The sequence below is a fragment of the Eulemur rufifrons genome, chromosome 6, assembly GCF_041146395.1.
Source record: "Eulemur rufifrons isolate Redbay chromosome 6, OSU_ERuf_1, whole genome shotgun sequence".
Taxonomy (NCBI): domain Eukaryota; kingdom Metazoa; phylum Chordata; class Mammalia; order Primates; family Lemuridae; genus Eulemur; species Eulemur rufifrons.
In genome coordinates this window covers 73,612,413-73,624,498 of record NC_090988.1, presented here as the reverse complement: position 1 = coordinate 73,624,498, position 12,086 = coordinate 73,612,413, and the positions used below count along the sequence as shown (strand labels likewise).

Genomic DNA, 12,086 nt, shown 5'->3' with positions numbered 1-12,086 from the left:
TCTTCTTTCTCTTTTCTTTTCTGTTTTTTTTTTCCATTTGGCTCCTCTTCAGCTAATGCCGTACTTTGTCATGGAGTTATTTGCCACAATGCCAGGACTGCCAGGACTTTTTGTGGCTTGTGCCTTCAGTGGAACTCTGAGGTTAGTATATTGACAGCACTCTGATGATGATGATGATGATGATGATGACGATGGCAGTGATGACAAGGGTCATGGTGCCAGTAATCAACAGTATTTACTGAGCACTTACTGTGTGTCAACTACCCTGCTGAATGCTTTATCTGTATTTGCTCACTGATTGTCGCACAACATATGAGACTAGAACCTTATTTATATTATCAGTTTTCAGATGAGAAAACTGAGGTTTAGCAAGGTAGAAAACTTACCCATAGTGAGATAGCAAACTTCAGAGGCAGGATATAAGCCTATGTCTGTCCCTATTCAGGATCTTTGTGCTCAGTATCTCACTTCGTCTGATGCTAACAGCCCCCACAATTTCACATCACCTTTACATAGAGCAGCTCACTCTTCTGGCTCTTCTCATTCAGCTGCAGTATATACACAGTCATACACTGCATAATGACTTTTTGGACAACGGCTGATCACATATACAATGGTGGTCCCATCAGATTATAATACTATAATTTTACTGTACCTTCTCTAGATGCACAAATACTTACCATTGTGTTACAATTGCCTACAGTATTCAGTACAGGAACATGCTGTACAGGCTCGTAACCTAGGAGCAATGGGCTACACCATATAGCCTAGGTATGTAGTAGGCTATATCATCTAGGTTTGTATACATACATTCTATGATGTTCACACAACAATGAAATCATCTAATGAAAATTTTCTGAGAATGTATCCATCATTAAGCGATGCACATATATTCCACAGATCCATTATCTGCATTCCATTCATCTCATCCTCAATAGTACATTGAAGCAGCTAATAATGTCCATCCTCCAAATAAAGATGCTGTTCTAAACACAATATCCTTCTTACATTTATTCTGATAAATATTAGAAAGTTTATATTATGCCAGGCACAGTTGGTGACATTGTGGGCACTTCAGAGAACAAGATTGACATAAGCATTGCCCTCATACAGAGTTTACTTTCTAACAGACATAGAATATGAACAATAGGTAAGTCAAAAAAACTAAACAAGATGTTGTCCAACAATGATGAATAGTATAAAGGAAAGAACAGGGTGATATCCCAGACAGAGGTGAGGCCTAAGGATTCTAATTCTGATAGGGTCTGGAAGAGATTCATCCCTCAATATGTGATGTTGTGTTGAGATCTAAAGGATGCATAGAAGCCAGCTATGTGTAGGGCACAGGCAGAAACCTTTACAGGCAGGGGGCAGAGCAAATACCAAAGCCCCAGAGAGATAAACTGCACGGGGTATTTGAGGAACAGAGAGAAGAGTTGGAGCCTAAGACGTAGGGAGTAGAACAGATGGAGGCGAGTTTGAAGAGCTGGGCAGGGAAGGGATTACAAAGAGGTTTCAGGAAATAGGTCCAAGTTTGGATTTCAAGTGAAATGGGAAGATATTAGAAGGTTGGAAGCAAGTGAGTGAGAGATGTCATACAATTGGAAGACTCGGTCTTCTATGTGAGGAAGGGACTATAATAAAAGAAAGAGAAGTGAAAGGAGATGACCCATTTGGAGGCTTTTACCTTAATCTGGGTGAGAGATGATAGTGACTTGGTGGGGGGGGGGGGTAACAGTGCCAAGAGTAATAGATAAGATATTTAGGTGGCATCATTACTTTCCTTAAAGACCCTCTGCTGTATGAATCAGAGACTCAGCTGGGGAGGAAAGCCTCATTCCCCTACGTGAAGCTCAGTTGGAAAGAATGATAGCATTGGTCGAAGGCCCCATTTTAAGACTGTAAAATAATCAGAGTCAAAACTAAACAGTATTGGAGGGTAAAAGTTAAAAGTTAATATAATATCTCATTCCTCCAGTCTCCTGTCTCATTCTACAGAGTCAATCACTGCTAATAATTTCTTGTTAATGATCCAGAAAATTTCTGTGCTTATGTGAACATATATACCTTTTAATGTATTCAAAAGAGATGGTCATATATAGTTTCATTAATTTAATAATATATTTTAAAAATCTTTCCATATCACTATATCTACTCTAATCTTCTTTTGATCGACTATAATTTATGTGACCAGTCCTCTAATAAAGGGAGTTACTAACAATGCTACAGTGTATATCTTTGTGAATTACATAAAGATATATGTAGGCTACGTTCCAAGAAGTGAAATTACTATTTCGAAATATATTTTCATTTAAAATTTTTGTAGAAATTGCTAAATTGACCTTCAAAAATTTGCACCAGTTTGTATACTGAAAACAGTAGATTGCCTCTTTCTTCATACTACTGTACTGCCAATATTGAGTACTAGCAAACTTTTAAACTTGCCAATCTGATAGGTAAAATATAGTAACTAATTTTAATATAAATTCTTTTGATCATAAGTGGGACTGGCTAACTTCCCTACTTTTATTGACCATTTGTATTTATTTTTTTGTAAAATGCCAGTTCATGTTCTCTGTTAATTTTTTTGAGTTTTCCTCTTTGTATATAAGAAAAATAGCCTATTGACATATGTCTAAAACATTTTCTCTCATTTGTTGTCTATTTGCTTTATTAATGGTATTTTTGAGCTTATAGAAATTTTAATCCATATTAATCAATTTTAAAATTCTAATTTCTGGATTAACATCAGTGTCAGAAAGGCTTCTTCATTCTATGATTATAAATAATCATCCAGATGCCATTCTAGAATATTTATGGTCTTATTAAATATTAAAATTATTAAATCATCTAGGCTATCCATGTGGTATAAAAATTAAACGAAATTCCTGCTTTCTTTTCCCGCTAAATTAGTAGCCAAGTTGTGCCCTTATTTTTTAGTAAATAAGCCATCTTTTCACCACTGATTTTTATTATATCCTACATTCCTCTATGGACTTAGAATCTTTTCTGAATTCTCATTTATATTCCTTTGATCTATATTTGTCTATGGCTATACCAAAACTAATAATTTTAATGACTGTGCTTTAAAATAGAATTTATCTGTTAAGCTATTCATCACTCTCTTTAACAGAGTTTTCCTGGTATCTAGGGTTCTTTATTAGTTTTAGTTGATTCTCTGGGGTTTGATTGTACCCAGATAATGATATCTGCAAATACTCTTGACTTTTTATCTTTTTTCTTATGTATATTTTCTTACATAATTGTGCTTTGAGAATAAAGATAAATAATTGAGATGATAGCAGAAATTCTTGTGTTATATACTTTAAAGCAAGTAGTTCTTCAGTTTTGCCATTTAATATCATATTGACTTTTGGTTTGAAATATATTATTTACATTTAAGAATACTCACATAAAATTAATAAAATTATTTAAAAATTAAGCAATAAAAATGCATATATTAATATTTATGCTACTTTTAGAAAAGAGGTTTACAGAGAGATACATTTGATAAAATTTTGCATTTTTGAAATGATATATATATATTAACTTTTGGTATATTGATATGTTGACGGATTTCCAAAATAGCAATATGCTTGAGTTCATATAATGACTTTACCTTGCATATGGTATAATTTCAATTAATGTACTTGATCTATAACATCAAATGATATTGTTCTGTGCTGTTGCTGTTAGGATCTCAAGGAAACTAAGGGCAGAAAAAATGAATACCAGAGGATCAAATGCAAGAGGAGAAGGACACTCTATTTTTATCTTTTCCCTTTCTATATAGCTTTATTTTTTTTCCCTCTTACTCTAAGACTCTCCCAAGACTGGAGAAATATAGCTGTTAGCAGAGTAATCCTCCCATAAAATAATGTTTGACTCTCTCAATCCCAAGTTCAAACATTCCAAGGAAGAGACACGTTGTACAGTATATGTTATTACAGCCTAACAGATAAGTTATATTCTAAAGCACAGTTATTAATTTTATAAATTAATAAAGATTACTACTGCTACAACCATAAGGAGGCTGTGGGATAGGGAAAGAGAAAGACAGGAGTGAGAGCAGAATGGGGAGATGATACTTGAAGGATATGAAAAAAACAAAAAGATTTCCACCATCTTGCAGCAGCTTTCAAATCTGAGAAATTGACATATGGGTACACCTGACTGCCAAAGCAACGCAGCCCAGGTTCTACAAACCTGATCCTTCTGGGCCAAATTTAGCCTTCTGCTCCCTCTCTCCCAATGGATTCAAGCATTAACCTTAATGTCTGAAACTTGCACAAGATGTATTTTTGAGACAAAGTTGTTGGGAGTGTGGAAGCTCCTTTTTATCTGATTATCTTCTTTCCTTGTTTGACTTTTATCGTGCTGTAGATGGAAGGGGTGTCTGGCAGGGAACACATAACATGCTTTGATCATAAGAAAATGAGAATGGTACCCCCAAACACTAAGTTTCAATTCCCCAGAATTGGTCTTGGGAAGTTTTTACTGGCAACATATATCATTTCTGGATGGCATAACTATAGCTTGTCTGCAAGTGAGCAGTGGTGGATAACAGAATAATTTTTAATGAATATTGACAGAAAACTTACAAATCGCTGGCCATGCTTTGTTCATAGGCTTGTTTCCTTTTCAGAACTTTTTTGTGGTTATGATTTTGCATTACTTGAATTTACTATATTTTCTATTCCACTAGTTAAAATATTCCTGGTCTAGATGAGGAATTAAATGAGCTGTCATGCTTTTTTGCCCAAAAAACCCAACTTTCAGGTGCTCTGTCACCTACACATATTTTAGGCCCAGTAAGATTGAACTCTGATTGGAAAGTAAGAGAAAGAATATCAAAGTTTTTATGCAATTTTCATCTTTTGCTATTTCCCAGTCTAATCTCTTGCCCCTTTCTCCCTTACTCATTGCATTCTAGCAACTCCGGGTGGCATCAGGTGTTACATATAATAGCTCCTTTTCATCTTAAGGCACCTATATGTAATTTTCCCTTCATCCTAGAATATCTTTTTCCCAATATGCAAGGATCCTTTCAGTGCCTGGCTGTCACTTCCTAAGAGAAGAATCTCCTAACTACGTGCCAGTTTATATCTCTGTAGCACATGCTGTCGTAGCACCTTGTTACTTTCCTTCACAACAATTTCACAACTGTAAGCAGGTGGATAATTGATGTTAAATGTTTGTGTTCAGTTAGAGCGCAAGATCTGTATCTTTCCAGTTCACCATTACATGCCAGGATGTCTAAACGGTACCCAGGATGACTAAACGGATGTGTGAATAAATTAATCCCTAATAAATGGCAAACTGTTACGGACTCCTGGTTAGGATAGTCAACACTTCCTGCCTCCACCCCGATCCAAACACACGCATACATATAATCCCTCTGAGATTGCCTCTTAGCTCATATAACATCTTGTTAAGGGGAATTAGTGGGAGTTAGAGCATGAAAGCCTAGCTTCACCATAGTTTGTGGAAGAATGGAAAGAGCATTAGCACAGAAGAAGCTTTGAAGGATGGTAAACAGGCCATGCTGTTCCTGTGAGTCCCAGAATATGGAGCTATGTCTGCATCTGTTTTTGCTAGAGACCTGCCTTGTCTATCTGCCCTGAACAACAGAGTAGACTGGTGATACAGCCTTATTTAGCATGGACCATGTTCTCACTTTTCTCTCCCTGTAGCACCGTGGCTGCCAGCATCAATGCCTTAGCAACAGTGACCTTTGAGGATTTTGTGAAGAACTGTTTTCCCCATCTCTCTGACAAGCTGAGCACCTGGATCAGTAAAGGCTTATGTAGGTATAGTTGGTGGACCTTCTATTCCATAACATGAAATATACATGTGGTGCATGTCAAAATCCTGCATGTACTATTTAGGACACACTTACGTCTAGACACAGATGCACATTGAGATACATGAAGAATCTCACATATAGATTCTTACACTTCCAAAGATACCAGCAGGCTACCAGAAAAGAATGACCAGCTAGCCGTTTATCTTACACCGACCTTATTTTCAGACACTCTTCTGTACTAACCCTATACTCCAGCCTCATCATGCTAAATAAGGCTTTTTTTGTAGGGTGGTACACTGCAGGTCTCCACGAAACCCTCGATAATTTCCCCTAAACTTCCTGCCTTGCAGGTTGCTGTTGATTGCAATCTTGTCGAAGTTGAAAGATTTTGGGAGGTCGGGGGAGGAGGACTGAATCAATTCTCTAGCCAGCACAAAAAAGCAGAACACCTAAATTGAGGGATGGCTGGCTAGAATCTCCTGTGAGCAGTTAACAGTTGGCCCAGCAAGGGCAGTCAGCAGGAGAGAGAAAATAGGCCTTTTGTTCTTTTCTTCAGACTAGTGGGGCTCTCCTTTTTTAGAGAGCAATACAGAGTCAGGGGAATCATTTTGTCCTGCAGCCTAATCCATCAAATTTAAAGACAGTGGGAACAATTTTAGAATTTCAATAAGTGCTTGTTGTTCAAGCTTGGGTTTTTAGTGTTGTTGTGAGTTTAGTTTTCTGTGTCTTATTGAGAAGTTGGAAAATACAGCATCAAAAGTTGCTACCCTGATTTCATTTTAAGAATGAGTTTCTATAATAAATATCATGTACTAAATCTGAAATAAAATAATAATAACAGCAAACACATAGTACCTGCTGTATGCTGGTCACTCAATGTTCTTGAGTATATATACACATACATAAATATATACATACATATACAAATGTATGATACATATATAAATACATACATATATGTATATATACATATATGTACAGATTTAAATGTATATGTGCATATAATGCATATGTGCATATAAAATATATACATGTATAAATATATATACACACACATATATATACTTGTTGAATAAATTAGTTTATTTCTGTGTAGTTCCTTCCTAGAATGTGAACTCTTTGGGGACAGGAATTAAGTTCTGATTTTATAGCACTGGCATCTGATAAAGTGTCCAACCTATGGTCAGTATTCAATAAAATTGAATTAATGGTCATATTGGGAACTGGGCTGGATATTTAGCTGACAGAGAATGTTCAAAGAAAATGAACAAAATTATTTTCTCTTCATTTCTGTTACTGTGTTTCTGTCTCTCTCTCTAACTCTTTGTCTATCTTCCCTCTCTCTTTAGTTTATGAGTTATGGGAATTCAGTGTACTTTGAGGTGATTTTTAAAAAACAATAATTTTTAAAAAATATGGTTTAAAAGAACAAATTTTTTTAAAAGAGGACCAAAATGGCTGGGCGCAGTGGCTCACACCTGTAATCCTAGCACCCTGGGAGGCCGAGACAGGTGGATCGCTCGAGGTCAGGAGTTCGAGACCAGCCTGAGCAAGAGCGAGACCCCCGTCTCTACTAAAAATAGAAAGACATTATCTGGCCAACTAAAAATATATATAGAAAAAATTAGCCAGGCATGGTGGCGCATGCCTGTAGTCCCAGCTACTCAGGAGGCTGAGGCAGTAGGATCGCTTAAGCCCAGGAGTTTGAGGTTGCTGTGAGCTAGGCTGCCGCCATGGCACTCACTCTAGCCTGGGCAACAAAGTGAGACTCTGTCTCAAAAAAAAAAAAAATAAATAAAAGGGGACGAAAATGTACATTCTGATTGATTCGGTGGGCACCTATACTAGAGGAGCAGGGTACTCTGGAGGCCCTTATGGTGATATATAAACAAATCATTATGTAACATAACTAAGGGCCATAAGGATGATAGGAATCAAACACTAAAGGGCAAAACCAGGAAAACTTTCCAGATTTGCAAAACCTGTGAGGCAGAATGTACAGATGGTAAAGATGAGAAATGATCTGAATCCCATAGAGATTAGTGGCTTCTCTTTGAGGTCATTGCTGGTGAGTGGCTCACCTACAGTTAGTTCCCACTAATTTAGTCTGATTAGTCTGAACCCTTTTGAGGCTGGATTCAAGTTCATTCTGCCTGATCTGAGAGAAAGCGTGTCCTTGGAAGACAGGATTTCTAAATGCCCGTCTTGGGGCCAGTGATGGCTGAAAGGAAAAGATGCCTCTCTGAGGTCCCTTTGGACAGGGCTGCATCAGGGACCATTCTGAGCAGGGGCTTAAAGAATCCCTCGGAAGTCAGGAATCCCTCAAGGAAATTTATGGTCATACATTTTCTTTCTTTCAGGTCTCTTATTTGGTGTGATGTGTACCTCTATGGCTGTGGCTGCATCCCTCCTGGGGAGTGTCGTACAGGTAATGAAAGAAGGGAAACAGGCATTTGACTTCATATCAATTTCCCCCCCACTCTCTTTTCTGATGTCTTCCCTAATGCTCCGAGCCGTAATGCTGACATTCACTTATACCAGGTTCCAATTAAACATACATGTAAAAGTTCAACCAAAGTCACTTTCAGAAGGGGAAACTATTAAAACTAGTAACAGGACAGTGACAAGGTACAGTGTAATAAAATTAGAAACACTTCTAAGATCCAGATCTGAGAATTTATGATCCTGAAGTAAAAGTAGTAATAATAATCATAATAGTAAAAATAATAAAAACAATCAACATTTATGTAACAGTTACTATGCTCTAGGTACAGCCCTAAATGCATTACCTCATTTAATCCCCATCACTTCTCTAAGAGGTAGTATAATTAATGTGCTAATTTTCCAGATGAAAAAACTGAGAAGTAATTGTCCCAAAGTTGCATAATTAAAGAGTGGTGGAACTGGGATATAAACTCACCTCTACCTATATTCTAGCTATTTACTGCCTCCCCTATGTCTAACTCCCAGTTCCATAAAATATCAGCACTAGAAGGAACCTGAAGGATAATCTTTTTCAACACCTTCACTTTGTAGTTGATTACAGAAAAAAGTAAAAATATCCTCCTCATGTTCTCACAGTTAGTGGGCTGATCCACGTTTATGACCCAACTCTCCTGAGCCACCCTTCCTTCCTTCCCAATTGCCCAACACACAAAGCAGCATCAGATAAGCACACCTTCAGAGTCTACTTCAGCCCTTTCAGTCGACATCGTGTCTTTGTGTAATATGAACATCCTTAGATTTTCTCGTCATGGCATTGGTTTTCAATAAATGTGGTTTAAATGAAGAAATGATTGAGTGAATAAATAGTAATCCCTGATGTTTATAGAATGCCTTCTAGTTCACAGAGCAGTGTATCTTACTCCATCCTTCCAATGATTGCTTGCACAGGGTCCGTTATTTCTATTTTAAGGGTCAGAGAACAAGTCCTGGGTGGGGTTAAGTGACATGATAAGTCACTTGTCAACCTAAGAGAAGTTGTGGGACTAGAAACCTGCTGGACCCTGTAATAAGCTATGAGTGTACCATTTTGTCACAGATGCTTAATGTCGAGGCACTATGATATCTACCCATCCACACAGAAGAACTAGCAAGTTGGTGAGATCTGTCTTTAGTGACCGGAAGTACATTTTTTAGATTGATTTTTCCCATTCGTGGCATTTGCATTTCCAAGTCGTCTTTGAGGCCTTGCACCCCGCCGTGCCCCCCCCCCCCCCCACCGACATTGATTTCTTCGCTACAATCAGTATTTACTCTTAAGGAATTATCATCGTGTCCAACTGGTGACAATTTGAATCACCAAATTGTTTTCTTCTTGAGATATTTGCATGTCAAGCTCCTTTGAAATTGACGCATGAGGGGCTCCAGAACAGGCAAGGACCAAAGTCGGTGGAAAACAGTGTTTCTAGTAAGGAGACAGCTGTGAGTGATGTACTCACTGCTTGTCCTAGTTCAGATGCGTGTGCAGGGCCCACTTTCTTGATTGGTCAGGATGTGTGCCGCACAGTTCACACAGGTTAGGAGATGCTGGTAGGTGAGAAATGCACACCTGGACCTCCCGTTTCCTAGGAGAGGTATTGGTCTCTAGGGTGGCCCACTCATTTCTCTGAACACATCTGACTTTGACAGGTAGCGAATGGCAACTAATTCTCCTATTTAATTTTTCAAACAGCTTTGCTATCCTGAATTTAATGGAACAATGTCTGTATTCAGATTGTACATATAGGATGAAGACAGGAAATCAAGTCCTGTCTTCAGGACAGGGATAGAGCCAGTTTAATTTCATGTTCCCCCAAAACCACTCCATACCCATGGTGTGTGTTTATGGATGGTGCTGGGGGAGTATCTTTAAGCCCCTTAAACAAAGGTCTTTCAATGTTTTAGTTTAGGATTTTACAAAGTGTGTTCTGGAGAACCTCATGCTATGACATGCTCCAAGAAAGAAAATTTCTAAAGTCAAAAGACTTTGGAACATGCTGCATACTGTATTCCACTCTCAGAGATCCACAGCACACATGAGCATATTGAAGTCTCTGGGAAATCCTACAGCACACAAACCTGTTTCACTTGAAATATGTGACCCCAGAACCATAACAGAGTGGGTGGTGGAGGGGAGTTGGGGGTGGAGGGGTCAAATACAGCTGCAAAGATCTGTTACTAGTGATTTTGCAGAGCTCCCTTGGAGAAAGGTCCTTCTTGACAATCAGCTAATTCTGCTAAGAGCTGTTAATGACTCCCAGGCACATTTTTATCTCAAGAAAAAACTTTCTAGGTATCAAATAGCTCAAAAATCAAATGGCATGTCTTAGGAATCAGAGCTCACTAACAGGTAGGTAATATTAATAGCAGCAATAATAAGATAATAACAGTAGTAGTCAATATTTGGGGCCCATATCATGTACTCTGTAGTGCTCAGACATTATTCTGAGCTTCCTCTTGGATTCCACAGTGAATACTCACCAAAATTAAAACAACAACAACAACAACAACAGGAAGCAAATATGATAACCTGCGCTTGACAGATGAGAAAGCCAAGCTTTGGCAAACTGTCTTGCCCCAGTCCCATAAACAACCCCATCCCCAAAGCACAAAGCTATTGTCTTCTACTTGCAGGAGTGGCTTAGTGGGTGGGCACTGAGGAAGAGGCTGAAGTAGGTGAGCTTTAAGTCTTCCTCCAGGTAAACATGCTTAATGCCAACAAAAAGAAAGGTAAAAATTAAAATTAGTTTGGTTTATCTGCTACAGAAATATATATTTTTAAGTCCAGAAAATCTTGGATTTTTTCCCCCCTTTTGATCACGTGAAATCCTTTTTTTTCTGAAGCATATTGGCTAATGACTTTATAAGAGATTGTCAATTTTTTTCCCCCATAGGGGAAGATAAAATCACCTTTGCTAACTTATTGACTCTCCTATACAATCAATAGTAAATTATCTTCCAAATTCAGCAATGCCAGCAACTATGAATTATTGCTATCAATAAGCCAAGATTCTTGGAATTGCCTAGAATATTAATTTAAGTATCAGTGCTGGGGGAAAAGGAAGCCTTTACTCTTGTCTACCTCCATCTTGTCAAGGATATAACTGAGGCATTGACTTCTCTAAATGTAACCTAGAATACCAATCATAGCAATGCATTGCAGCCCATCTTTCTGAATAAAAGAACTTACATTACAGCTAGAGGATATTTGAAGGCCCCTCAATACCTTTATTTCTTGCAGAGAAGAAAACCCTGAAGTTTCAGGATTGTGAGTTAATAAGAGAAAGTTCACCAAATCTTAGTTATATGTGGTAGGGCCGTAATTAGGATCCAAATATTCTGACTTTTAATGATGGACTTTCAAAACCTTCTACTCCTTTAAACAAAAGAAGTAGGACATTATGGTGGTCTGTGCTCTTGACTTTTTTTTTTAACTGCTTTTAGGAGAGAAAATGTGGGTTTTAGAGCCAGAGCAATCTGTATTTATATCTCACCTCTGCCACTTTCTAAATGGAAACAGACCTTTACTGTGTTTTCTGTCAGTTTTTTCACCTATAAAATTTAGTTAGTGTTATCTATTAAAGAGGGTAATGGTGAGGGTTAAATGAGGTCATTTGTCTAGAGTGCCTGGATAGATTCTTCTTTACCAGGTGGTGCTTGACAAACATGAAGTTTACATAAGATATTTAGAGCATTCTGATCTCAGTCCCTTGATCGAAAAGCTCTGTAGTTGAGTTGATGGCATTAGACAGGGCTGCATTGAAAGTAGTTTTGTGTGTGTGTGCGCCCATGCAGTGAG

General features: G+C 37.8%; 1 protein-coding gene across 2 annotated transcripts in view; it reads left to right on the top strand.

Moving 5' to 3' along the window:
• The window catches only part of SLC5A12 (solute carrier family 5 member 12), a 174,077-nt gene that overhangs the window by 25,450 nt on the left and 136,541 nt on the right, over nucleotides 1–12,086 (top strand). For both annotated transcript variants that reach the window (XM_069471202.1, XM_069471201.1), the window contains exons 8-10: nucleotides 53–141; nucleotides 5,694–5,806; nucleotides 8,167–8,234. In XM_069471202.1, coding sequence (XP_069327303.1) covers nucleotides 53–141; nucleotides 5,694–5,806; nucleotides 8,167–8,234 — 270 coding nt within the window. The remainder of the gene's footprint in view (nucleotides 1–52; nucleotides 142–5,693; nucleotides 5,807–8,166; nucleotides 8,235–12,086) is intronic.